Below are 25,689 nucleotides of genomic sequence, written 5' to 3'. Positions count from 1 at the left end.
TCTGAACCTCTGTCCCCATGAAACAACCATGCCCAGTCCCTCCCTGGTACTGAGTCCTTTTATAATCAGGGAATAAAACCAGTAAGAGTGCAGCTTAAAAGCCCACCGTCCAGCCCGGAGGAGATCCCCAGACAAACCCAGACGAAGGGACGTTCTGCAAAATCACTGCCAGTCGTCCTCTGAGAAACTGTCACAGACCAGAGGGGCTGAAGGGCCACGGCGACTGCATGTGGCCTGGGTGGGATCTGGGTAAAACCAAGGAAACAGGACAGACATGTGGGTTTAGTTGCTAGGATGGCGCCCAGCTGGTTCCCTAAGTGTGACGTGTCACCACAGTAACCCAGGGTGTTACAGGAGGGGAGGGGTGCAGCGTGTAGGAAGAGACCTTCCTCTCGAGGCCTGCACGTCCGAGCTGTTACACAGTTGCTGGAGCTGGAGTGTCACCACAGTAACCCAGGGTGTTACAGGAGGGGAGGGGTGCAGCGTGTAGGAAGAGACCTTCCTCTCGAGGCCTGCACGTCCGAGCTGTTACACAGTTGCTGGAGCTGGAGTGTCACCACAGTAACCCAGGGTGTTACAGGAGGGGAGGGGTGCAGCGTGTAGGAAGAGACCTTCCTCTCGAGGCCTGCACGTCCGAGCTGTTACACAGTTGCTGGAGCTGGAGTGGCTTTTCAGGGGCTCCATCCTGCCCCTCAGGGATTCCTTTGTAAAGGGTTCCATGGTTTTAGATGCGGCGTAACCACATGCGGGGTCCCGACGTCACCACCCGCCCCCAGCCTGGAAGAGATTTCGGGGCAGCTGAGCACGAGGTGGGGGTCACGTGCCGGTGCAGACAGCCTCCCCTCGGTGTCTTTTGAGGGAGGAATCTTGGCGTTGGAAATACCAGTGCTGGTCGTCAGCTGGGCGTTGATTCACCGGACACACCTCGAGCTTTCCAGGCTGGTCTCAGCGGGCGTGGGGATGACTTTTTACCCACATTTTAGCCAACAAGGTCCAGGCCCTTACCCACCCCTTCCATAACCACCTGAAAGGGTGGAGCCAGCCTTGGGTCAAGGTATCTTTTTTTTTTCCAGTTTTCAAATATTTCAACAAGTATTTGTTACCTAAAAAAAGCCAGTGGAGTAAAGAAATAAAAACAAAAGACATAATAATCCAAGGGCCTGGAGGCCTTGTAGCATCTTTTTTTTTTTTTTTTTTTTGCGGTACGCAGGCCCCTCACTGTTGTGGCCTCTCCCGTTGCGGAGCACAGGCTCCGGACGCGCAGGCTCAGCGGCCATGGCTCACGGGCCCAGCCGCTCCGCGGCACGTGGGATCCTCCCGGACCGGGGCACGAACCCGCGTCCCCTGCATTCGGCAGGCGGACTCCCAACCACTGTGCCACCAGGGAAGCCCCCTTGTAGCATCTTTTACAGGCTCTGAAGCCCACCGGCATCTGTCTACCAAGACCCCGAGTTCTGGACGATACGCCAATTCTCAGGTCACTCTGGGCCCCTTGTCTCTTCTTTATTTTTCAGATTTCCAAAAATTGTGACATGCAGCTAGCATTTCAAGATTTCTGTCTACCTTCACTGGTAATAACACCTTGAAGGCTGAGTGGCCCGATTTCTCGGGGTCAAGGAAGGGCCCAAGGGGCTAGCTGGGTCCAGGCCCTGGTCCAGGGTGCCCACAGGTCTGACTCTCCTGGGCTTCCCCGCAGGTCATCCCCAAGGACTACAAGACTATGACGGCACTGGCCAAAGCCATCTCCAAGAACGTGCTCTTTGCTCACCTGGACGACAACGAGAGAAGGTAGGTGCGGGAATGGGGCTGGTGGGATGTCCAACTCCAGGGGACACGGGTCAGTTTTGGAAGCACGGGCTCATGGGGCAGGGGTGGCCTCTAGAAATTTAGCGCTGTGTACACTTGGGCTGCCGCCTCAAATCTGGGTTGGGATCCAAAGTGCCCGCAGGCCAACCTTGTCACGGCAAGACTTCTCTTCTGCTTGCAGAGGGCCTGCCGTGCCCGAGCTGAACTCACTGCCTCGTGGGCTTACGGGTGAAATGCACGTCTGTCCGCGGAGCACGGGGTCCTGAGGGAGGGTGACTGAGCTGGGGTGGCGCTCAGCACGGGCTGGAAGGGCCTCAGGGGTGGACGTGGGATGGGGGCGAGAGTTACTCCAGGGAGGGGCCTGGGGGCAGTGAAGGGGCTGGGATGCTCTGCTTGGCAATGGCGAGCATGTAAATAATTGGGAAAACTGGAAAACGTTAAGCCACAAAGCAAAAATAATCACTGGGAATGTTTTGGGGGCAGTCCTTCAGGATTTAATCTATGCACATACCGTAACCCTGTATTGTCACAAAACGGAATGACGTTCTCCGTAGTTTGTCGCACTTGAGAGGTGGTGAGCGTCTCTCTTTGTCAGTAGAGGCTTTCGTGGTCTGTGGTCCCCATTTCTATAGGGTTGTGTGATGTGGCTGCTCTCCTGCCGTGGCTGTTTGCGTTTTTTATGATAAACAGCATTTTGATGACATGCCCATACTCGTATGCTCGTCGGGAGTATTTGTCTGTTTCTTTAAGATAAACTCCTCGACGTGGATCAAAGGGTAAATGATGTTTGAAAAAAAATTTTTTTTTCCGTTCTTGGCAAACGGTGATTCTTCATTAGAATAACCGAGCACATTTTGAGAACAGTCCATGCGAGATGTGCAGATGACATACAGATACGCGGAGTGAAGGGAGAAGAGGCCACTTTGCGTCCCCTTCCCCACAGTGACCACCAGCCGTGGCCTGGACTGGCCCCTCCAGGCCGTTCTCCGCGTGCGTATCATGTGGAAACAGGTGGGACACACACACCTTCCGTGGCGCGGGCCGGGGGCCTCCCGTGTGGCCACTGTGCGGTGGCTGTGGACGTGCAGCTCCACCAAGGGACGGGTCGGTTTGTCCACCGCTCCCCTTGCCCAAGTCCCTGTGGACGTTTCTAGTTTCCCATGGTGCGGGGTCTCAGTGAAGAGCGAGGAATGGTGCTTCTGCAGGATAGGGTGGCTGGCATGCCAGTGTGGGTTTTTAGGCTTTTGATACGTTGTGTTGGCTGGTCCCAGGAGGGCCGCAGGGACATCCAGAGGACCTGCAATTGGGGGTGGTCCCTCCTCGCCCGCAGCGTACTTCCCAGGCGGGGTGGCTGTGATCCAGGCTGAGGTGGAGATGCCCTGTCTGCAGAAGCCCGTGGCACGGGGCAGGGGCGGGGCTGGCCGGTCCTCCGTCTTGGACCCATCCGTCCGTGCCCGCTCCCTGGGGGAGTCAGCCTCACCACGCCCTCTGCTCTCCAGCACTTGCCGGCTCCTGGTGGATCCACGGAAGGTGGACACGTGTGAGACACCTCGCGGTCGCCCTCCCCCATCTCCCTCTGCTGAGTTGGCTTCCCCTGCCCCGGACACACCGGGTACGATCGCCTTATTTCACGTTTGAGGAGAGAGGGTGTCGTTTCTCTGATTACTGGTGACACTTTGCTCAGTTCATGGCCTTGGAAGCTGCTCAGTGGTTCACTGGCCTGGACTCTTCTGCCCAGAACAAAAGGGTTTGGACTCAGAATCACAATGCTTTTCAGCAGGTCACACCCTTTCATGGCCCCTTCCAGCTCCCAGGTAGCAGCAGGTTCAGAAAGTCTTAGCTTAGGGCCAGCCTGGCCGAGGCAGCTGAGCTGGACTCCCTCTCTGGGCCGTTCCGGGTGTGTGTGTCCAGGAAACGTATGCTGGAGTCCTGCGCCCTCGGCCCTAAGTTCCCAGAGCCACACGGCTCCCTCTGCCTCAGACTTTACTGCATCCGAGAGCCAGGTGGACAAGAAGTGGAGGAAGCAGATGGTTGGATTAAGATTCCTCTTTTCCAGGCTGGATTGGAAAGAAAGCTTTCACACGGGAAGCGTCTGCTTTAGATCTTTTGTTTTGCACAGAGGAAAACTCACTTTCCAGATCGAAGCCCGCACAGGCTCCCGTTTCTGGCTACGGCTTCTAAAGAGACGGGCTGACGGTTCAGGAAGCGGGTTCCAGAGGCCGTGGGCAGGGAGACGCTGTCCCCTGACCTTCCACGTGACATCTCCCGGTGCAGCATCCAGGGCCTTTGCTTCTCTCAGTGCGCTGGACGCTGGGCTTCGCAGCTTTGTCTCTGCTCAGTTGCGGTCTGGCGCGTGCCGCCCAGTTCTTTCCAAGTTTGCAGGGCGCCTGGTGAGCCTCGCTGTGGGTGCTGCCTGCTGCTCCCTCTGCTTCCCGGCATGAGTAGGGTACTAGAATATCCATGTGGGTGAATCCGTGCGGGAGAAGCCACGTGCTGCTCTATGATCCCTCCTGCTAAATGCAGGATTGGGACAAAAAGACCCCACGGTCTAGGGCTGGGTGCTTTCGCTCTTGTCAGTGTTTTCAGCTTGCGTGGAGCCGCATCCGCGGGGAGACAAGGCGAAGACTGTGTTCCAGCCCTTTGCTTTAAGAGAAGGTAATGCAGCGTGGCTGAGGGACAGAGCCCCTACCCCAGACTGCCGGGCCTCCTTCTGGGTGGGGCGGCGTTTCTAGTCGGCGTTTCTCGAAGGCTTTCTCTGGGTCTGTGCGGATACTTTGGAGCCTCAGTTTCCACTCCCTAAATAAGAAGAGTGTCTCTTGGCCAAACCACAGCACCTGGCAGAGCCTCAGTTTTCTCAAGTGTCAAATGAGGGTAATAAAACCTACTTTGAGGCTTGCAGTGAGGATAGAGTGAGATACTGTCCGTGGGCGTATCATTACCATCATTATAATCACATCCATCATCACCACCATCACCATCATCACCATCACCACCATCATCATCACCACCGTCATTACCATCATCACCATCACCACCATCATCACCACCACCATCACCTCCATCATCACCACCATCACCATCATCACCATCACCACCATCACCACCATCATCATCACCATCATCACCACCATCGCCATCATCACCATCACCACCATCACCACCATCATCACCACCACCACCATTACCATCATCACCATCACCACCATCATCACCATCATCACCACCATCATCACCACCATCATCACCATCACCACCATCACCACCATCACCACCATCATCACCACCACCATCACCATCACCACCATCATCACCATCATCACCACCATCATCACCACCACCATCACCATCATCACCACCATCACCACCATCATCATCACCATCACCATCATCACCACCATCACCACCATCATCACCACCATCACCACCATCATCATCACCATCACCACCATCACCATCACCACCATCACCACCATCACCATCACCACCATCATCATCACCACCATCACCATCACCACCATCATCACCACCATCATCACCACCACCATCACCACCATCATCATCACCATCATCATCATCACCATCACCACCGTCATCATCACCATCACCACCATCGTCACCATCATCACCATTATCACCATCATCATCACCGTCATCATCACCATCATCACCATCATCACCATCACCATCATCACCACCATCATCATCACCATCATCACTATCATCACCACCATCGTCACCATCATCACCATCGTCATCACCATCACCACCACCATCATCATCACCATCGTCACTATCATCACCACCATCGTCACCATCATCACCATCGTCATCACCATCATCACCATCGTCATCACCATCACCATCGTCACCATCATCACCATCATCATCACCATCATCACCATCTGCGGCGAGCCGCCTCCGACCAGCAGAATGACGAGTCGCCACACGCAAGATTCTTCTCGTATCACACTTTATTGGAGCACAGCTTGGTTAAAGAAAAGATGGAAGGAAGACCCCGCAATCCTATAGCAGTCTGCTTATATAGGGATTAAGAACATGTGTCGCTCTGTGATTGGCTTTCGCTGATGGTGCGACTTGTGAGCCAGCATCGGATAGGTCGCTACTTTAAAACCTCATTAGTATACTTAGCGCAAGCGCAGTGGCCACAGGAAGGATGATTCAGCTTGCTTCAGCTTCCTGCTGCGTGGCAGTTAGCTGACCGCGCCCTACAACCATCACCATCACCATCACCACCATCACCATCATCACATCACCACCATCACCACCACCATCACCACCACCATCACCATCACCACCATCATCACCATCATCATCACCACCATCACCGTCAACATCACCATCATCATCACCATCATCACCATCATCACCACCATCATCACCACCATCATCACCATCATCACCATCATCATCACCATCACCACCATCATCATCACCATCACCACCGTCACCATCATCACCATCACCATCATCATCACCATCATCACCATCACCATCATCACCATCATCACCACCGTCACCATCATCACCATCATCACCATCACCATCATCACCATCATCACCATCATCACCACCGTCACCATCATCACCATCGTCATCACCGTCATCACCATCACCATCTTCATCACCATCACCATCGTCACCATCATCACCATCATCACCATCATCATCACCATCGTCACCATCACCATCACCACCATCTTCATCACCATCACCATCATTACCATCATCATCACCATCACCATCATCATCATCACCATCATCACCATTGTCACCACCATCACCATCATCATCTTTCTGGCCCTTCGACTTGTGGGTAGGGCTAAGTTAGTGGGCATCTCTCTGGATGCAGCTTTGCCCCTCTGAGGTTGGCTTGGCCATCAGATGGAGCCCATAGCCAGACCCCTCCGCCCTTCAGTGCTTAGTCTGAGGAAGGGGCTGGTTTGGCCCTGAGACCACTCCACAGTCATTCTTTGCTCCATCCTGGGCCTGAGGTAGGTAAATGGGCTACTCTGGGCCTCAGGACACAGCAGGAAGGACTCTGGGAGGCTGGCTTGTCGCCCTGTCTCAGTGAACAGTGAGGGGAGGGCCCTTGCCCCTTGCTCCAGGCCAAGCAGCACATGTCCGAGTTGGGGCTGGAGCGGGATGTCCTCGTGCCCTGGGCGGGCCCCTCCAGAGCCCTGCTGAAGAGTTGAGTAGTCCTGGGGAGGGTCCAGGTTGGGGGGCTGGCAGGTGCAGCCTCTTCACTTGGCTTCTGCTCTTGTGAGCAATGGCAGAGACTTTGTCCTTCCTGGGGACGCAGGGGCCCAAGCAGGCTCAGAAGGAAGCCACAGGATGCTCCAGAGCCCTGGCAGGTGCTGTGGATCCCAGCCTGTCCCCCGAGGGTGCACCAGGCCCGGGGGAGGGAGGTGGGGACCCTTGGGTTCCATCAGGTCCCTTCCCGGCTTGCCCGCCCACTCAGGGTGCCTGGAGACGGAGCGCCCATGGAAGCCAGAAGCGTGATGATTAGGAGGCCCTGCGTGTGTGCGTCAGGGGCAGGGTCCAGGCAGTCGCACTGCATTTCGGGCCCACGGCCGGGGCCTCGTTCCCGGAGCCGCCAGACGGCCGGGCGGACGGGCGGCAGTGAAGGAATCTCACCCTGGGGCGGCCTTGCTGGCAGCGGTTCGTGCTCCCTGCAGCTCTGATTAAGACAGGCCTCTGGCTGCACCCCTGGCCGCACAGCTGTCTGTCTCCGCCCACCCGCATGTCTCTGCAGTCTGTTATTCCACAAATTGGCTCGGGCCCCCGGGTGATGGGAAAAGCACACCCGTCTGCTGAATTCACAGTCAGTTCAGGGAACAGACTCTGTTTCTCTGAGCCACTTCAGCCCCTCTTGCAGCCTGGCTCCAGCTTCGGGGTTTGCTGCCGACCTTTCAGGCAATACTAAAAACCAAGATTAGCATTTTGGAAAATGCAGGGCCTCATCCGAGGAGATGCTTAATGGGTTGGACTGGCAAAAAGTTTGATTTTCGTTTTGCACAAAGCCAGGCTCACTCTGGGCAGAGGAGACCTCCAGGTTCGCATGTCGTGGGCCGTGTGACCCTGCGGGGTCGGAGTCGTGTTCGGTGTGAGGCTGAGACCTGGGACCCTGGAGCCTGCGTCATGGCGAGCTCTGAGCCAGAGCCCGATCGCAGGCCTTGTCTGCATCTCGTTAGAACGGTGCTGGCCTCGTTGTGGCGGCTTTGGGCAGATGAAGCATGGAGGCACACGGAGCTCAAGCGAGCTGCCACGGCCACCCAGCTGGGCCCGGGGGAAGCTGGGATGTGAGCCTCGGCGGGGACGGGGCCGCCCTGGGCTGCCCTGCCTCCTGCCGTGCTTGCATCACCCAGCTCCCTAATCTCCTGTTAACCTCGCCCACGATCTCGCTTATTTGGTACTATAATGTTTTAAAACTTGTAGAGTTCGGTGGTGAGAGGTCTCCAGGGCGCTGCAGACACGTCTTCTCACACCAGCCGGTTCACTGTTGATGTCACCTGACAATCACCCCGTAACGTGATTGGAGATGCCCGCAGGCAGTGGGGTAACTGAGGCCAGGGAGGCGCGAAGAGGGGCCATTTCTCTAGAAAGGTGGGGCCCTCGAGATGGCCTTGCTGGTGAGCTGGCCCCCACCCCTCACAGTGCTGGCCCAGCCCCAGGATGGAGGACACCCGGGGCCCTGGCTTGGGTCCACGCTGGAGCCCTGGTCACTACAAGTAGGAAGTTGCCTGCCAGCCGGGTGTGGGGAATTCACCAGCTGGCCGGGGCCCAGCCAGCCTCTCCGCAGACACAGGTGCCCCCGCATGTATCAGATGGGGAAACTGAGGCTCAGAGAAGGCAGGTAATGGGCCAAGGTCACACAGGTTCTGGGGGGCAGCGACTGGTTTTCCTGAGGCAAAGTCCCGCGCCGCTCATGGCTCCTTTGGGTGAGAGCGCTAGTCACACCGACTTTGCTCTGTACTGCCAGAGCTTGGGTCCCTCCCAGCCCTACAGCAGCCCTGAGAGAGGGACGCGGCCGCCCCTCGTCCTGCAGAACGGGGGCCCTGGTTGAAGCGTCGTGCTGTCTCGTCGCTTCGGGACCCTGGACGCAGCCCCCCTCCCGTCGAGAGTCCTCCCGCGGGGGACCCACGTTTAAAAAGTGAGTCATCCTTTCCTGGGACGTGGGTGGTCCCACCGGCATCTGGTGGATGCTGGGGGTCCACAGAGGAGGAAAGGGTCTCGTGTCCCTTGGGGTCGGGGTGCTTGCTTCGCAGAACCAGTGACCTTTGAACCAGGTCTTGAAGGACAGGCAGGAGAGGGGTGGGGCAGGCGTTCGAGCGGCGGGGGCAGCACAGGCAAAGGACAGCGGGGCGAGAGGAGGCACAGAAAACAAGCTGGGCTGTGGCTGGTGGAGCGAGAGAGTGAGGCCGGTGAGCTGAATCTGGGTTGGGCCACGAACTCAGTGGAGAGCTGCCGCTTCATTAAACAGAAGTCCAAGAAGAAGCCAGGAAGGTGCGTGGTGTCTTCCCTGTGTGGACAGTTCCTGGGGCGTCTTCCCGGATGTGGTCTCACAGCGGCCCCGCAGCCCGGCCTGTTCCTCCTGGACCTCAGAGGGGCCGGCTTCACGTTCTGGAAGGGGTGGCAGGGAGGTGACCCTGCCTTCTGCTGGAGGGGTGTGTGTGTGTTCGTGGTGTGTGTATGTGGTATGGTGTGTGTGTGTTCGTGGTATGTGTGTGTGTATGTGGTGTGTGTGTGTGGTGTGTGTGTGTGTGTGTGTTCGTGGTGTGTGTGTAGTGCATGTGTGTATGTGGTATGATGTGTGTGTGTGTGTGTGTGTTTCTTACTACCAAGGAGCTTTTTTTGTCTGGTGTCATGAAAAGCATTTCGGTGATTCTCAGGTTAAAAATGACCATTGTTTAGCGTCTGGTGCCGGGTGGGGGCGGGTATGTCCTTGGCTGCAACAGCAGCGGGAATGGTGTGACGAGCCACGGCTTCGGGACGTCAGTCATGGCCAGTCTGGTTTCTCCCTCCCTCCCGCCCCTGCCCCCGCCCTGGACCACTGGAGAGAAAGTTCAGCCGTCAGCTGGTTCCACCTGTAAATGTTTCAGTGCGAGACGCTCCTTTTTGTCTTGGCTTCCTGCCGTCACGGCCACCTCACATCCCGTAGGCGCGTGGGGGCGGCTTTCTCGCTAGGTCGTGTGCGGGCTGCTGTCTGCGGCTCTGTTTCTGCAATGGGTCCTGCCTGGGGGTCCGCATTCCCATCTGCTGAGGTGGGTCCCCTTCTTGGCACTTGAGGACACGGGTGGGAACAGCCAGGACCCCCCCCCCCCGCCCCCTGACGGTCAGTGTTTTCTCGTTTCGTTGAGGATCCAGCCCACCCCACGTTGCATCTTGTGAGATGACAGCTGGTTCACGCGTGTCCTTCAGGAAATGCAACAGTTGCTAAGAGTCGGGCAAACAAAGATGCGCTTTGATTCCGGGAACAGCTGTGGGGAGGACACACCGTCTCTGTCAGCTGCTCCATCCTAATTCTCAGGCCGTCGGAAACGGAGCTCTTTAACCCTTTGGCTCCCTGGGCTCTTCCCACCCTGTAACTTCCTAGGTTTCTTGCCCCTCGACTGTGGACACAAGTCCTGGGATGTGGCGAGGCTGAGCCTGGCCGTCGGGGCCAGTGCTGGGGAGCAGGTGGGGAGATGCATACTGCTCTTCCGTCAGAGGAGACACAGCTCTGGGGACGCTGCTCCTGGGGGCAGGTGGACGTGGCCTCCACGGCCCTCGTGTGCTCGGAGGGGACCCTCGTCTCTCAGAGGCACATGGGCCAGTTCCTGCTGCAGATCCCGCCACTCCTGTCCGCGTGGCCTTTGGCCCTGTGAGCAGCCATTCGCCCCATCTCGTGGCACCCAGTGGACCTGTGAGGTAGGGTTGTCCTCACCCCCAGTGCGAGGAGGAGGGACCCTTGCCCAGGGGGGCTCTCGTATGCCCAGAGGTGTCTCTGGACTCTGCATCATAGGTGGCCATTGGAGACGTGCCCCGTGGCGGAGGCCGTGCTTAGCCGTGCATCTCACAGGTGTGGCGTCTCCTTCACGGCACATCCTGCTCCAGGGGCCAGAGGTGTTCTGTGAACAGAGGTACCCTCCCCACCGTGGAGCTCCTTTCTCGGGGGAGAGATGAAGAGCCGACAAGTAAACAGCTGGAGGACACGGTGCGTGAGGTGGAGCAGGTTCTAGGGAGGAGTGGGGGATGGGGTGGCCTGGGAGGCCTTGTTCGGAAGGAGGTTCGAGGAGAAACCCGAGGGAAAGAGGAAGTAGACCAGGCAGGCAATTGGGAAAAGAGCATTCATGCAGCAGGGGTGCAGGTGCAAAGGCCCTGTGGTCAGGGGCATGCCTGGAACGTTCAAGAATCAGCAAAGAGGTCAGTGAGGCTAGAGCAGAGCCAGGAAAGAGGCCAGGAGTAGGCAGTGCGGACACAGACACAATGAGGCTGAACACATGGGGCCTTCTGGTTCACTGTGAGGGCTTCAGCTTCTGCTCTGAGATGGGAGCCTCTGGAAGGCTTGAGCGTATACCTAGCCTGTCAGGACTTCCACCTGAGTAGGGTCAGTCTAACCCTGTGTTCAGAGTAGAAGGTGTAGGGGACCAAGGAGAAGTAGAAAAACCAGTTGAGAGGTTGTTTTGCTAACCCAGGTGAGGTGATGGTGTCTTTAACCGGGGTGGTACCATTGGAGGTGGTCAGTGTTAGTAAGTCCTGAATACGTAAAGGAAGGGGCTGCGTCTAGCCTGGGATGGCTCAGTCCTGACGTTTGCCTGCAGTGCTGGGTCCCTGTCTTGGTTATGGGATTCCTTTTAGGCAACAGCAGTGACGATGGTGATGATGGTGATGGTGGTGATGGTGACGATGGTGATGGTGATGATGACGATGGTGATGGTGATGATGAAGGTGGTGGGGGTGGGCACACCACGTTAGGTGTGTGTAGCTCATCTAACCTTTCAGCTGGCCTTCCTAGGAACCACCTGTGATGGGTGTTGTGGACTCTCCGGCACTCCTGCCCCGCCCCAGCTGTGTCGCACCACATGGTTTGGGCAGGGATGGAGTCCACTGTGGGCCTTAGGAGTGGACCTTGTTTTAACCCAGTCTGACTGAGTCTGTTAAGTCACTGTGGCTGGACCCTGTAACCCAAGTCTAAGCAGGAGGCTGAGGGCAGTCCAGCCCTGCACCACTGACCAAAGAGCCTGGTTTCGACGTGACCCTGGGACCCTCCCCACTTTACAGGTGGGGTCAGGCGGGCGGCTCTGCCTCCTGGCTTGGCGGGGGGTGGGGGGACCAGGGCTGGAACCTCCATGTGGCGGGGAGCTGCCTCCCAAGAGGGCTCTCGTGGGTTCTCCCGTGGGAGTGTTTGTGGGACACGTGAGGCTGCATGACGTGTAGCCTGGGGCCCTGGGAGCCAAGGGCAGTTTTCTTCCAGAAGCGTTTGGTGTCTCAGGTCCTTCCAAGGAGGACGAGGCTGGTGTTGATTCTGCATCTATTGCAGCTTCATCCGCGCCGCCCCACGGGCACCTGACATACCTGATTCCATCCATCTCTCACGGTGACCCCTCAGGTGTGTCTTAATCTCTGTCCGTTTTATGGGTGAGGAGGTGGGAACTCGGGGGTGAAGCAACCCGCGTATGGTCCCCGCTCAGCCCGTCCTCAGCGCTCTTCCCTGCTCCCCATTTGGGAAAGGTGACTCCCTCTGCGGGCCCCTTACTTGGCTGCGTGCACGTCCAGGCGGGGCACTGTGGGGAGGAGCCCAGGGAAGCTTCTGGAAAGCAGCAGGGCCTACATGGCTGATGGCCCCCGGGCTTCTGAGCTTCTGGCCCTGAGAGGTGGTGATGTTAGGGGCTGCTTTATTATTATTACTTTTTGGTACGCAGGCCTCTCACTGTTGCGGCCTCTCCCATTGCGGAGCACAGGCTCCGGACGCGCAGGCCTAGTGGCCATGGCTCATGGGCCCAGCCGCTCCGCGGCATGTGGGATCTTCCCGGACCAGGGCACGAACCTGTGTCCCCTGCATCGGCAGGCGGACTCTCGACCACTGCGCCACCAGGGAAGGCCTAAATTTCGGTTTTAGTTTAGTTTGTTTAACGTGGCTTCCTGTTAGTTACCTGTGCTGCAGTGTGGAGCTTGGCTCCCGTCCGAGCAGTTTCCTCGTCGTGTGATTTTGTGTGGCTTGTCACGAGTTCAGGGGTCTGGACCCAGAACAGGGCCATTTCCAAGTGATGCTTTCACGGAAGACAAGGCTTAATTGGGTGGAAATAACGATGATTCTGAGAGCAGCTCTGTGAGGAACAGCGTTTTTGCTCTTCTTTTCAGTGGTTTAATAGCTGCCGTTCATTAGCCGGGACCCTGGGAGGAAGAGGCTGCGTCCTCTGTGTCCCCGTCTTGCTACTCGGTGCTCAGAATTGCAGGACCGGGAAAGCTCACGAGTCTAAACTTCACCACGTCTGTCCAGAAGCGCTGAAATTGTTCCTTAAAAGTCCCTGAGGGCTTCCCTGGTGGCGCAGTGGTTAAGATCTGCCTGCCAATTCGGGCGACAGGGGTTTGAGCCCTGGGCCGGGAAGATCCCACATGCCGCGGAGCAACTAAGCCCATGCGCCACAACTACTGAGCCTGAACTCTAGAGCCCCTGAGCCACATCTACTGAGCCCACGTGCCACAACTACTGAAGCCTGCGTGCCTAGAGCCCGTGCTCCGCAATAAGAGAAGCCACCGCAATGAGAAGCCCACACACCACAACGAAGAGTAGCCCCTGCTCGCCATAACTAGAGAAAACCCACGCACAGCAACGAAGACCCAACACAGCCAAAAATAAATAAATAAATGAATAAATTAGTTAATTAAAAAGAAAAAAAATCCCCGAGAGGCTGGGCTTGTGGTGCTGAAGCTCCCTAGAGCCGGGCCTCGGGTCCTGGCCTCGTCCACCCAGTGAGAACTGGGACTTCACTGTCCTGCTTCTGTCCTCTCCCAGACGTGCGTCTGCACACAGATGACTTACCTGGCCTGGTTCCCACCCTTGGGGTGGGGGCGTCAGGAGCCTGGAGTGGGTGAGGCAGGCAGGATTTAGATGGGTCTTCCTTGACGGTTCAGGGCTGCTCCGGACACGGGAGCTGTCATCTCCGTCAGGTAGAGCATCTCTGCACCCTGGTCCCCCCCCCCTGCCTCCCCCTGCTCGGCCCTGTGCACACCTGAGGCTCAGTGCGCTGGGTGGGGTGATGACAGCCCCGGGCCTGGCAGAGTCGCTCAGGGGCTCGCGGTTCTGTGAACACGCTTGTGCAAGTCTTCGTGTGGACCCACGTTTCCGTTTCTCTTGGGTGGGTTCCTAACGGTGGGATTGCTGGGTTGGAGGCTACCTTTACGTCTAACTTTTTAGGAAACCACCTGTTTTTCAAAGCGGCTGCGCGTTTCCAGGCCCACCTGCAGTGATGAGGTTCCCATCTCTCTGATCCTGCTGAGGTTCCGGGCCGTCTGTCTTCCAAGTCTAGTCACTCTAATGGCTGTGGCGTCTCGTGGTGGGTTTGATTTGCGTTTCCTTGTTGGCTAAGTAGATTGGGTGTCTTCTCCTATACTTTTCCTCTACAACTTCTTTGGCAAAACGTCTCTTCAAATCTTTTGCTCATTTTTTGAGTTCTTGGTCTTCTTACTGTTGAGTTATAAGAGCGCCTCCTATGTTCTGGATACAAGCCCTTAATGAGATACGTGGTTTACAGTTACTTTCTCCCAGTCTGTGTTTCGGTCTTTTCATCTTCTTCACGTCTTTTAAAGTTCAGTTTATCAATTTTTTTCTTTCAAGAATCATGCTTCTGTTGTTTTATCTAAGAACTCTTTGCCTAACCCACGTTAATGAAGCCTTTACCATGTTTTCTTCTAGAAGTTTTATCATTTTAGCTCTCCCATGAGGTCTGTGATCCACTCTGAGTCACTGTGTGTGCTGTGAGGCGGGGGTCTAAGGCCGTGGTGTTCTCAGTGGACGTCTGGGTGCCTGGCACCATTTGTGGAAGAGACTGTTATTTCCTCGTTGACATGTCTCGGCATCTCATCAATAATCAACTGAGGATAAACGTGAGAGTTTATTTCTGGGCGCTTTGTTCTGTCCCGCTGATCTGTGTGCCGTATCATCACACCAACACCACACAGTCTTGTTGGCTGTGGCTTCACAGTGAGTTTGGAAATTAGGTCGTGTAAACCCTGGCACTTGGTTCTTCTTTTTCAGAATCGTCTGGACCGTTTTAGGGCCTTTGCATTTCCATATGAATTTTAGATAACTTTCTATTTAAAAAGCTTGCACTGAATTTATAGATGGATTTGATACAGAACTGGCGTCTTGTCAGTACTGAGGCTTCTAAGTGATGGACAGGAATGTCTTTCCGTTTATCTAGATCTTTAGTTTCTCAGAAATCCTCTGTCGTTTTCAGTGGACAAGTTTTGCACTTTTTTTGGCAAATAAATCCTGCAGTGTTGCGTTCTTTTCGATGCTCTCGTGAAGGAGACAAGGTTCGCAGCAGGGTGGGCTGGCTGTGGAAGCTCTGGGGGGCTCTGGTGGGCAGGAGTGGAGGTGGGTGGGCAGCAGGGCGGGAGTGGCGGAGCCTGGTGAAGAGGGAGCCTCGTCCCTACACCAGGACACCCCCGAGGCAGAGGGTCCGAGCCCAGAGGGCTCTGGGCTTTGGCGGGGGCTTCGCTCATCCTGAGCCCCTGGGGGACAACCTGTCAGTCACAGCTAAGTGTGTTATCTCCACGTGGGGAGTAGGGTGAGATCTGCAGATGGGTTTTTGATTATGTGAGGCATGTTCTCCAACTTCTGCTGATGGCTCTGGGACTAGTTAGGGGGAAAGTTACTCTGCGGCCAAGCGTGCACGGCACTGTTTATCTGGGCGTGGGACTGAAATTTAAATGACAGTGTGCCAAATTGAGGAACTCAGGGTTTTCTAGGGATGCTCGTTCCGCGGCACTTATTATGTGCCTGCTGGGTGCCACACGCACTCGGGTGCTGGCCAGGGTCGCAAGGCTGGCGGATACAAGGTGTTTGCAGTGACCTTCTCCTCCAGGGAGGGCAGCGTGAGACACGTGGAACGTGGGTTGAAGACAAGCTGAGGACTCACATCTGAACGAGGACTGGTATCTAGAACATATTAAGATCTCTCATGATTCAACAATACAAAACCAAGTAGTCCGGTTAGAAACTGGGCAAAGACATGAAGAGACGCTCGACCAGAGAGGACACTCGGATGGAAAACAAACCCACGAGGAGGTGTTCAGCTCCTCAGGCAGCGGGAAATGCACATCTCTCTACACCCATCAGGATGGTTGAAGTGCAAACCACTGGCGGGCATGAGGCGGAGATGGAGCTCTCGGCTGTTGCCGGTGGGAACGGCAGCTGTTACAGCCGGGAAGACATTTTAGTAGGTTCTTAGAAAACTAAACACGTAACTGCCATGTGATCCAGAAATTGCACTCTTGGGCGTTTATCCCAGAGCAGTGGAAAATTATGTTCACGTGAAAACCTGTATGTTAATTTTGCTCATAGCAGCTTTATCTGTAATAGTGCCAGACTGGAAACAACCCAGGTGTCCTCAGTGGGTGAGTGGATACCATGGAACAGCAGTCAGCCAAAAAAGGGAACACGTTACTGCCACACACGACAGCCTGGATGAGTCTCTAGGGGAGTGTGCGAGTGAGGCCGGTCCCCAAAGGCTACATCCTGCGTGACACCGTTTAAATAACATTCTCAGCGTGGCAGAGTTATAGAAACGGAGGACAGATGGGTGGCGAGCAGGGGTTAGGGACTGGGGTGGGGTCCTGGTGCATCTGGATGGCATCAGTGCTGGCACCCTGGGTGCTGTGCTGTGGTCTCCCAAGATGTTACCTCCGGGGAGATGGTGACCGCCACACGGGCTGCCCCCGTGTTATTTCTTACAGCTGGTGGCCATTGGCTGGGAGGTGTCGGCCACCTGGGGTCACTGTGCTCCAGCTGTCAGAGAGGGAGGGGCCGTTCTGGTGGGGCAGGAGGGGCCCTGGGATCAGGCCTCCTTGGCCGGGGCTGGCAGCAGACCCCAAGCCCCTGTTGGAGGAGCCCGGCATCGAGTGAGTGTAGTGCCGCGTGGTGGCAGGGACACAGTGGTCGTAGCCGTTGGTGCACGTGCCACGTGCCGGGCGTGGCACTGATGCTTCTGCGGCTCTGTCAGTCGCTCCACTTTGCAGATGACGGGCTGAGGCCCAGCGGTTGGCCTGCCAGGCCCCAGCTGGTCCGGGAGCTGCAATTTGGGCCCTCTTCCTGGCTGCCGAGCCCCTCAGCCTCATGCCTCACCTCGCTGCGCCCCAGAAGACCGAGGGTCCCGTCTATCTGCTTTTCCCTCTGTCCGCCTGTCCACAGGCCCCCCTGCGGCCTTCACAGGGTGGGGGGAGAGGGCGTTTCTCTGAAGCTGTTTGCAGGATAGGGTCCCAGGGGATCTTGGAGGCGGTTGACACGTCCCCAGCCTTCCGGGCTCCAGGCCTGCGTCCCAGTGTCCCAGGGAGCGGCTTGACCGTGTGCACCGCTGGTCAGGTCCTCAGACTCTGTGGCCGGCCCCTCTCGGGTCCCCGTTCTCAGAGGGAAGCGAGGCCTGGGCGTCAGCGTGCTTCTGACCCAGAGTCCAGGACACTCGGGGGCCTGCGGGGAAGCTGACCAGGTGGCGGGGCCTACAGCAAGCAGGACCCCAGCGTGGCGGCCTCTGCCCTGGGGAGTGGGCCCGGGTGGCCAGGTACCAGATTTTTCCAGAGGAGCTTGAAAGTCCAGATTTTTGTGAAATCTATTTTTTTGCCTTTTTTTTTTTTTCTTGCGGCACGCGGGCCTCTCACTGCCGTGGCCTCTCCCATTGTGGAGCACAGGCTCCGGACGCGCAGGCCCAGCGGCCATGGCTCACGGGCCCAGCCGCTCTGCGGCGTGTGGGATCTTCCCGGACCGGGGCACGAACCCGTGTCCCCTGCATCGGCAGGCGGACTCTCAACCACTGCGCCACCAGGGAAGCGCCTATTTGTCTTTTGATTAAATTTTAAACTTTTATTTTGAAAATATTTCAGAGAAAAGTTTCAAGGAGGGTAGCCCCGCCCCCTGCGCTCGCTGGCTGGCGCTCTGGGACGCGCGCGCGTCTGCTTCATGTCCCCGGCGTCTGAGCGTAGTGAGGACCCTGACGCTGATGCTCGCTCTTACTATCCTTGCCTCGTATGGGAGGACGTGACCCGTCCCTTAGACCCCTCAGCACATCTCAGGGCTGTCGGGACGGTTGTCACACTGGGATCTTGCAGGAACACGACATTCCTAGCTAACCCACAGCCCGGGTTCGAAGTCTGTCCTGGTTTCTGGCGTGCCCAGAGCAGTGGCTAGAGAGTTTGGCTATGGGGTTCGCGCCTCATTAAGCTCGACTGTTTCAAAGGTGGGCGAGCGGCTTAAGCATTTGAGGACATGGGGAGACCCCGCCGGGTGGCCTCGTTTGTGCCCTCACCCTGGGCTGACCTCGGGCGGCAGGAGGTCGAGCTGGGCCCGTGACTTGGGCTCCTGCCTGACCCAGTAAGAAAGCCGCAGAGCCTTCTGGGTTGGGTCTGGAGTGCAGCTCCACCGGGGTCTCGCTGGGAACCTTGGCCAGATACACAGTTCCTCTGAGGATCCGCTTCCAGATTTTAGCCTGTCAAGAAGCCCAGTGAAAAGTGAGAAACTACACGCCAGATCTCCTAGGATGGTGCTGGGCCCGGAGAGGGGGACCCAGACTCTTGAGGGAGTGCCGTCCCCCCACCCCACCCCTGCCCCTCTTCCCTCCTTCCTTCATTCCTTCATCCGTCCACCCAGCGTCCTCTGTGCCGAGCCTATCCTGGGGGTGGGATGCAGAGGCTGCTTCTGGTTTGGAGGAGTTCAGGGTTATCGGGGTGGGAGGGAGCGTGGGGAGCTCCCTTGCCCAGGGAGCAGGGCGTCTGGGCGGGGGGCCGTGTGGGGAGAGCCCAGTGCCCTTAGGTACTGCAGCCCCTGTGGTTGGGCGCAAGGACGTCGGGAGGGGGTCTTTGAAATAGAAGACGGACGCCAGAGGCTGGCCTGCCCTGCACACGCCCACGTTTACGGCCTTGGAGGGTGGCCAGGGCATGGGTGGAAACGGCCAGGCTTTGAATGGGGTGACTCTGGTGTGGCCACCCCCGGAGCGGAGGGAGGGAGAGAGCCAGGGGGCCTGGGAGGGGTGGTCCAGGGCTCAGCTTCCGCACTGGCTGGGGTGTCCTGTCCCTGCCCTGGGGTGCCTGCCTCGGGCTCCCCCGTCACCTGCAGCCAGCGGGAGGCCACGTGGACTTGTGAACAAAGCTCACTTAGGAGGACTGGCCCCACAGTGCCAGGGCCCAGCGCACCACGCGACGTCCATTGGATTAGGAAAGACCGTGAATTTGGGGCTCACAGCAGCTTAGGAGGTGCCTTGGAACGTGGACCAAGGAACCCAGAGCATCTGCAGACCCAGAGCCACGGCCAAAAGGGCCGATGCAGGGCAGGTGGGCGCGGGAGGGGGAGGGGAGGCGTGCCAGACTGCAGGGCTGGGTAAACGGCACACCTCGACCACCCCCCTTACGGATCTTCATTAGTTGTGGTTTTCCCCAGCCCCCGACTTCAGTCCACTTTGTTGTTTCATCCACTGAGGCTATTATCCGGGTGGCGCCCAGGCTGCCCGTCTCTGGCTGGTGGAGCCTCTTCGTGGGACTCCCGCGCCCTCTGACCCGAGCCTCACCTTTTCTGTCATTTTCCTTGCTTTCTGTCATTTTCCTTGCTTTCTGCTGTTTCAAGAGGCTGCCGGCTCATCTTGTATGTTTTCTGCCCCAGACCTGGAGTCAGTTTTTTCTCTAAAGACTCTAGGTTCCTTTTGGTGGGAAATTGTATTTAGAGACCATGTTCTGGGCACTGGGGGTGCTCACTGCTTCAGTCTGTCATCGTGGCTGGGCTTTTTCTGCACACAGAACTAGGACTTTTTTTTAAGATAAAATACTTCATGAGTTCATATTGGTTCTTCCAGTTCCAATTCAGGGCTACAGGTTGGCTGGCTCGGCTTCCTTCCTTCCTTCCTTGTAATGTAGCGTGATTAATTTGATGTCTTTATCTCTTTTCTCCCATGCTGAAGATGCCAGCTCTAGATGACACCAGCAAAAGAATTCTTGCTTTATTGCACCACACTTGCGAGCACACACATGCACACATCCGACCTTAGAATAACAAGACTGTTACCAGTGCCACCAATGTGATCAGCAAAAACTGTTTAAGATTTCTTCCGGCTTGTCTTGCCCTGAAGCGTCTGCGTTTTGGGAGACGATGCTGTCCATTGGACACACATTTCAGTCCATTTGCTGCCTTTTACTTATGATTTGTAAGTATCATTTTTCAAATCGCAGCCTTGTTTTTATAATTGTGTAAAATATTAACATGGTTCTAAAGCCGTGCCCACCAACAAGGTGTGTCCACAGGATCGTTGATTTACCCCGTGTCCCCGCCGGTCACTCAGCTTCCTTCCTAAGGCCTGTGGGGACCCTTTTACTCACAGGATTTGCCTGTGTGTTGAAGTAGCAGATTGGTAAGTAAGCTGGTGAGTCAGCGGATGTGCACGGAGATTCACACCCCCTCCCCTCTTTCTTAGACACATGCCTTTTCCACCTGGCCTGCATCCTGGACCGCACGCCTTGGCAGTTTATAGAGGGTTTTGACAGCACTGGGTCTTTGGGGCTATTCCAGAGCTGGAGCCGTAGGTGATAGGAGTAGGTAAATCCCCACACGTTGTCTCCTTGGTCACATCTCTGCCCGTTTCGCGGAGGAGGAAGCTGCTCGCCAGGCCCGCTGGCCAGTGAGCATCAGGGTAGGACTGGAACAGGGTGTCGATCCCCTGGCAGCGCCAGGCCCACTGCCGTGCCTCGGGGTGGCGCATGGGGTTGAGTTTGGGGTCTGCCTGTGGCCGTGCTCGGCGGCTCCCAGGCCTGAAAGGGTGGCCATGGGCCCCTCTAGCTGCCTTGGTTCACAAGGCACCGCCAGGCGTGTCAAGCCACGGTGGCTGGGCCCGGAGAGGCAGCAGCAGAATACAGCCCCGGCGCTTTCATGGGAGAACCAGCCGGCGTGAAGCGGCCGTGCCCTTGGTCTTATTGCCTCGAAGGGGAAAAACAAATACAGCCGGCATATGATGAGATCCTTACCAGTGAAGAAAGGCCCCGGCGCGTCCTGAAGCCTGAAGCCGCCATGGACCGAGGCGGCTTCACCTCGTGTGCCCTGTGACCACTGGCCTACCCCGCCCTCGGAGCCCAGTGCCGCCACCCAATGGGGGCCCAGGGCTGCTGGCTGGGGACGGACACGGATGGCTGCGTGGGACCTGAGCCCGGGGCACGGAATGGCCTCCCAAGGCGGGGCTGGGTGCGGGCGTGGGGCAGCTGTCGGGCTGGGCAACAGCGGGAGGCATTGTCCCCGAGCCAGTGTGTGCTCTCTGTGTGAGCTGTTGCTGTCCACGTGCGTATGGGGGTCTCAAGCAGCCCCTCAAAGGAAAGGAGGGGGGTGGGCTTTCCAGACGTGGTGCTCCGTGCACGTCTAAAATGATGGTTTTGGGGCTTCCCTGGTGGGGCAGTGGTTAAGAATCCGCCTGCCAGTGCAGGGGACACCGGTTTGAGCCCTGGTCCAGGAAGGTCCCACATGCTGCGGAGCAACTAAGCCCATGCGCCACAACTATTGAGCCTGCGAGCCACAACTACTGAAGCCCGTGCGCCTAGAGCCCGTGCTCTGCAGCAGGAGAAGCCACCGCAACGAGAAGCCCACGCACCGCAATGAAGAGTAGCCCCCGCTCACAGCAGCTAGAGAAAGGCCGTGTGCAGCGACGAAGACCCAACGCAGCCAAAGATAAATAAATTTATTTAAAAAAATAAATAGAATGATGATTTTTAAAGAAGTCACAGGTGGTGGGGTCCGTGCTGGCCTGGTCGGGGTGGTACAAAGGCTGCTGCCACTTGCAGGCCACTCCGGGGCTCCGTCCTGTCCTGGCACGTGGGCTCCCGTAGTGTCCTGCATGCTCTGTCCCACACATGGCGCTCACTTTGCACTTGTCCTTGAGACTGTCCACGTTGGTGACACAGCCTCCCTGACCTTTTGGTGACTGTGCTGGGCCCAGGGGCATGTGCGGAGGGCACCCCAGCGACGGGCAGGCACGTTGGTTTGTGGCTGCCGCGGGTGGCGCTGTCACGGGCGTCCTCTGGGGTGTGGCCAGCTGCGTTTTCCTCCCTCTCAGCCCTCCAGACCCCCAGCCCCGCAGGCTGCTGGTACTTCTCAGCCGCCCACCTGTGATCGCCAGCATCCCCCTCACCTGACCGGACCCTGTTGGCGCCCTTCCCCCTCCCAGCCTAGGCCAGGTCTCCGGCCCTGGTGGGTGCATCCGCCGCCCCCTCTGCAGGCCTGCGTCCAGCCCTTTGAAGCAGCCTCTGATTGGTTTAGCAGTCGTGGGAAGAACACACATCCCCAGCCCCCCGAGCCCTGGGTGTGGGTGTTTCCAGAGATCTGGCAGACGCGCTGTGGCATCTCCCGCCCACGTACTCAGCGAGTCTGGCAGCCCTGATCGCACCGCTGCCTGGACCTTGTGATTGACCCTTGGGCCCACTGGGTTTAAAATAAGCTAGAAGCCTTTTATCCTGGAAAACGTTTCCTATCCCGGGAAGTGATGAGAAGGAAGGAGGGAGCCAGGCTGGGAAGGCCTCCAGGACCCCGTGTTTTCCACTCCTGACCTTGGGCGTGGCCTGCACGGGGTGGAGGCATTGGGGAAGGGGGCTCCCACGCTGTCAGCTTTCACATGGGGGTCACACCCGCCCTGTGACGATGGCGTCCTGTAGTGCACAGTGGCCTGGGGTTCCCAAGATGTGGCATCCGTGTAGGACTAGTGCTGGTCCCTTAGGGGTCGGCCCGAGCTGGGTCGGGGCATCACCTGCTGTGCAGACGAGCCTGGGGACCAAGGACCCTCATTGGAGGTGATGGACGAGCTGAGGACTTCCTGGAGGTTCGCGCAGGCCGTGCAGCGGGAGAGGTGGGCGGGGACGGGGAGCTCTGGGAGCCCCTGTGCTGGTCGGCGAGGACGCCCCGTTTTACAGCCAGTGAGTCTAGGTCCGCAGAGTGGACATGCTTGCTCCCCTCCAGCCAGCTGGGGGGCCACGCTGACCCAGACCTTGTGGGTCTCAGGACCCAGCTCCCTCCTGCGCTGTTCCCCTTACCCGAGCCTGGGAGCCGCCGCTGGCCTGGCTGCCCAGACACCTCCCGGGTGGCCCCGCTGGACGGCCTGCAGCTGCGTCTCTTCCGCCAGGAATGAAATCCTTGAAGAAGGATCCAGAACCCAAGTGTCGTGATTCCCGACGTGGCAGGGTAGGCTTTGTGGCCGGCGGTGTGGCATGCGGGGGCTTTTCCCCTCAGCTCCCGGGCCCTGTTTCTGAACCATCGATGCAGAGGTGGTGATGAGGTTTCCAGCCCCAAGCTCGGTTACAGCGTGGGATGCGGGGCCTACCTGGGAGCCTTTGCAGCCCATCCATCCGTCAGAACTGTTTGCTCTGACTGCCGGCCTGGGGCCCACAGAAGCCACCATGTCACTGCTGGTGGCTGTCCACCAAGAGGCATAGGCCCCTTCTGCAGGGTCTTTGCAAGGTGTCGAGGGAGGGCAGTGTCTCCCTCTGGCTCCGACCACAGCAGTTACCCTGTGACAGGGTGAGGTGGGGAGAGCGGGCTGGCCCAGCATGTATTTAGTTTGGAAATTTTGTTCATCAGTTCGGTAGTTTTCCTCATACAGATCTTGTGCATACTTTGTTAGGTTTACACCTAGGTATTTTATTTTGGGGGGTGCTAATGTAAATGGTATTGTATTTTTAATTTTAAATTCCACTTGTTCATTGCTAACATATTGGAGAGTGATTGACTTTTGCATGTTACCCTGGTACCCTGCAGCCTTGCTATAATCACTTATTAGTTCCAATGGGTTTTGCTTTTGTTGTTGATTCTTCAGGATTTTTTACATAGACAGTCATGTCATCTGCAAACAGACAGTTTTATTTCTTCCTTGTAGTCTGTATATATATATATTTTTGGCCACACCACACGGCTTTCAGGATATTAGTTCCCCAACCAGGGATCAAACCTGGGCCCCTGGCAGTGGAAGCGTGGAGTCCTAACCACTGGCCCAGCAGGGAACTCCCTCCAGTCTGTATACCTTTCATTTCCTTTTCTTGTCTTATTGCAGTAGCTAGGGCTTTTCCAGTATGATGTTGAAAAAGAGTGGTGAGGGGGATATATTTGGCTTGAATCCCCATCTTAGGGGGAAAGCATCTAGTTTTTCACCACGAGGTATGATGTTAACTGTAGGGTTTCCAGAGCTCTTCTTTATCAACTTGAGGAAATTCTCCGTATTCTTATTTTTCTGATGAATGGGAATTCAGTTTTGTCAGATGCTTCTTATGCATCTGTTGATATGATCTCTCTTCTTCAGCCCTTCGATGTGATGCATTAATTTTTGAATGTTGAACCAGCCTTGCATACCTGGAATGAATTCCACTTATTTGTGGAATCTTTTAATACAGAGTTGGATTTGATTTGCCTATATTTTGTTGAGGATTTTGACATGCATGTTCATGAGATAGTGGTGTGTAATTTTCCTTTCTTGTAATATCTTGGTCTGGTTTTGGTGTTAGAGTAATTCTGGCCTCAGAGAATGAGTTAGAAAGTGTTCCCTCGGCTTCTAAACCCTTCTGGAAGAGCTTGTAGAGAATCGGTATGATTTCTCACTTCAGTGTTTGGTAGAGTTCGCTAGTGAACCCGTCTGGGCCTGTGCTTTCTGTTTGGTAGTTGAGTGTTTATTGATTCAGTCTCTTTAATAGGTTGTATCATCTGCTTCTTCTTGTGTGTTTTGGCAGATTGCGTCTTTCAAAGAGCTGGTCCCTTGCATCTGCGTTCGCAGATCTGTGGGCACAGAGTTGTTCATGGTCTCCCTTTATTCGTCCCATGTCCATGGCATCTGCAGTGATGTCTTTTCTCTCATTTGGGGCGCTCATTATCTGTGTATTCTCTCTCTCCCTCTCAATCGCTCCTCCCCACCCCACCCCTCCCCTTTTTTTGTTACCATGGCGAGGGGTTTATAGGTTTTTAGTGATCTTTTCAAAGAACCAGCTTTGGTTTCATTGATTTTTCTCTGTTAATTTCCTGTTTTATTTATTTATTTATTTAAATTTCCTATTTTAAATTCTCTAATTTTTATTCTTTTCTTTTGCCTGCTTTAGGTTTACTTTGCTTTTCTTTTTCTAGTTTCCTTAGGTTATTGATTTTAGATCTTTCTCCTTTTCAAGTGTATGCTTTCAGTGCTGTAAGTTTTCCTCTAAGCATTGCTTTTGCTGCATCCCACAAATTTTGGTAAGTTGCGTTCTCATTTTCATTCAGTTAAACATTTTCAGTTTCTCTGGAGCTTTCGTCTTCCACCCATGTGTTATTTAGAAGCGTGTTGCTTAATCTCCAGATCCTTTGGGATTTTGAGGTGCGTTTCTGTTACTGATTCCTAGTTTAACTCCGTTGTGGTCTGAGGGCCGATGCTGTGTGAGTCACGTGTATTAATTTGTTCAGGTGTGACACTCAGCTGGCACACCTGGGACCATGGATGTGCTCCCTGTGGAACCCCAGGCGTTTGTGTGCGTTTCCCCAGGGCCAGGCATCGGGGTTGAGGAACCAGCCACAGAAGAGTTGGCTCCGGGCTGCCTGAGGCAGAGGCTCCTGGGATTTATAAACACTGTGCTTTCAATGCCCCAGCAGGGAGTGGGCCGCCCCACGTCCACTGCAGTGAACAGCTACGCTTGAGT

General features: G+C 56.2%; 1 protein-coding gene across 1 annotated transcript in view; it reads left to right on the top strand.

The window, feature by feature from the left end:
- PRKAR1B (protein kinase cAMP-dependent type I regulatory subunit beta) overlaps window positions 1-25,689 on the top strand; it is a gene marked incomplete at its 3' end in the record, with an annotated part of 80,968 nt that overhangs the window by 14,912 nt on the left and 40,367 nt on the right. The window contains exon 4 of the mRNA XM_082671589.1: window positions 1,697-1,788. Within this exon, the coding sequence (XP_082527715.1) occupies window positions 1,697-1,788 (92 nt within the window). The remainder of the gene's footprint in view (window positions 1-1,696; window positions 1,789-25,689) is intronic.

Source organism: Grampus griseus (genome assembly GCF_964374135.1).
Source record: "Grampus griseus genome assembly, chromosome: 14".
Taxonomy (NCBI): Eukaryota; Metazoa; Chordata; class Mammalia; order Artiodactyla; family Delphinidae; genus Grampus; species Grampus griseus.
The sequence above is the reverse complement of the archived record's forward strand: the minus strand, read 5'-3'. Positions and strand labels throughout refer to the sequence as shown.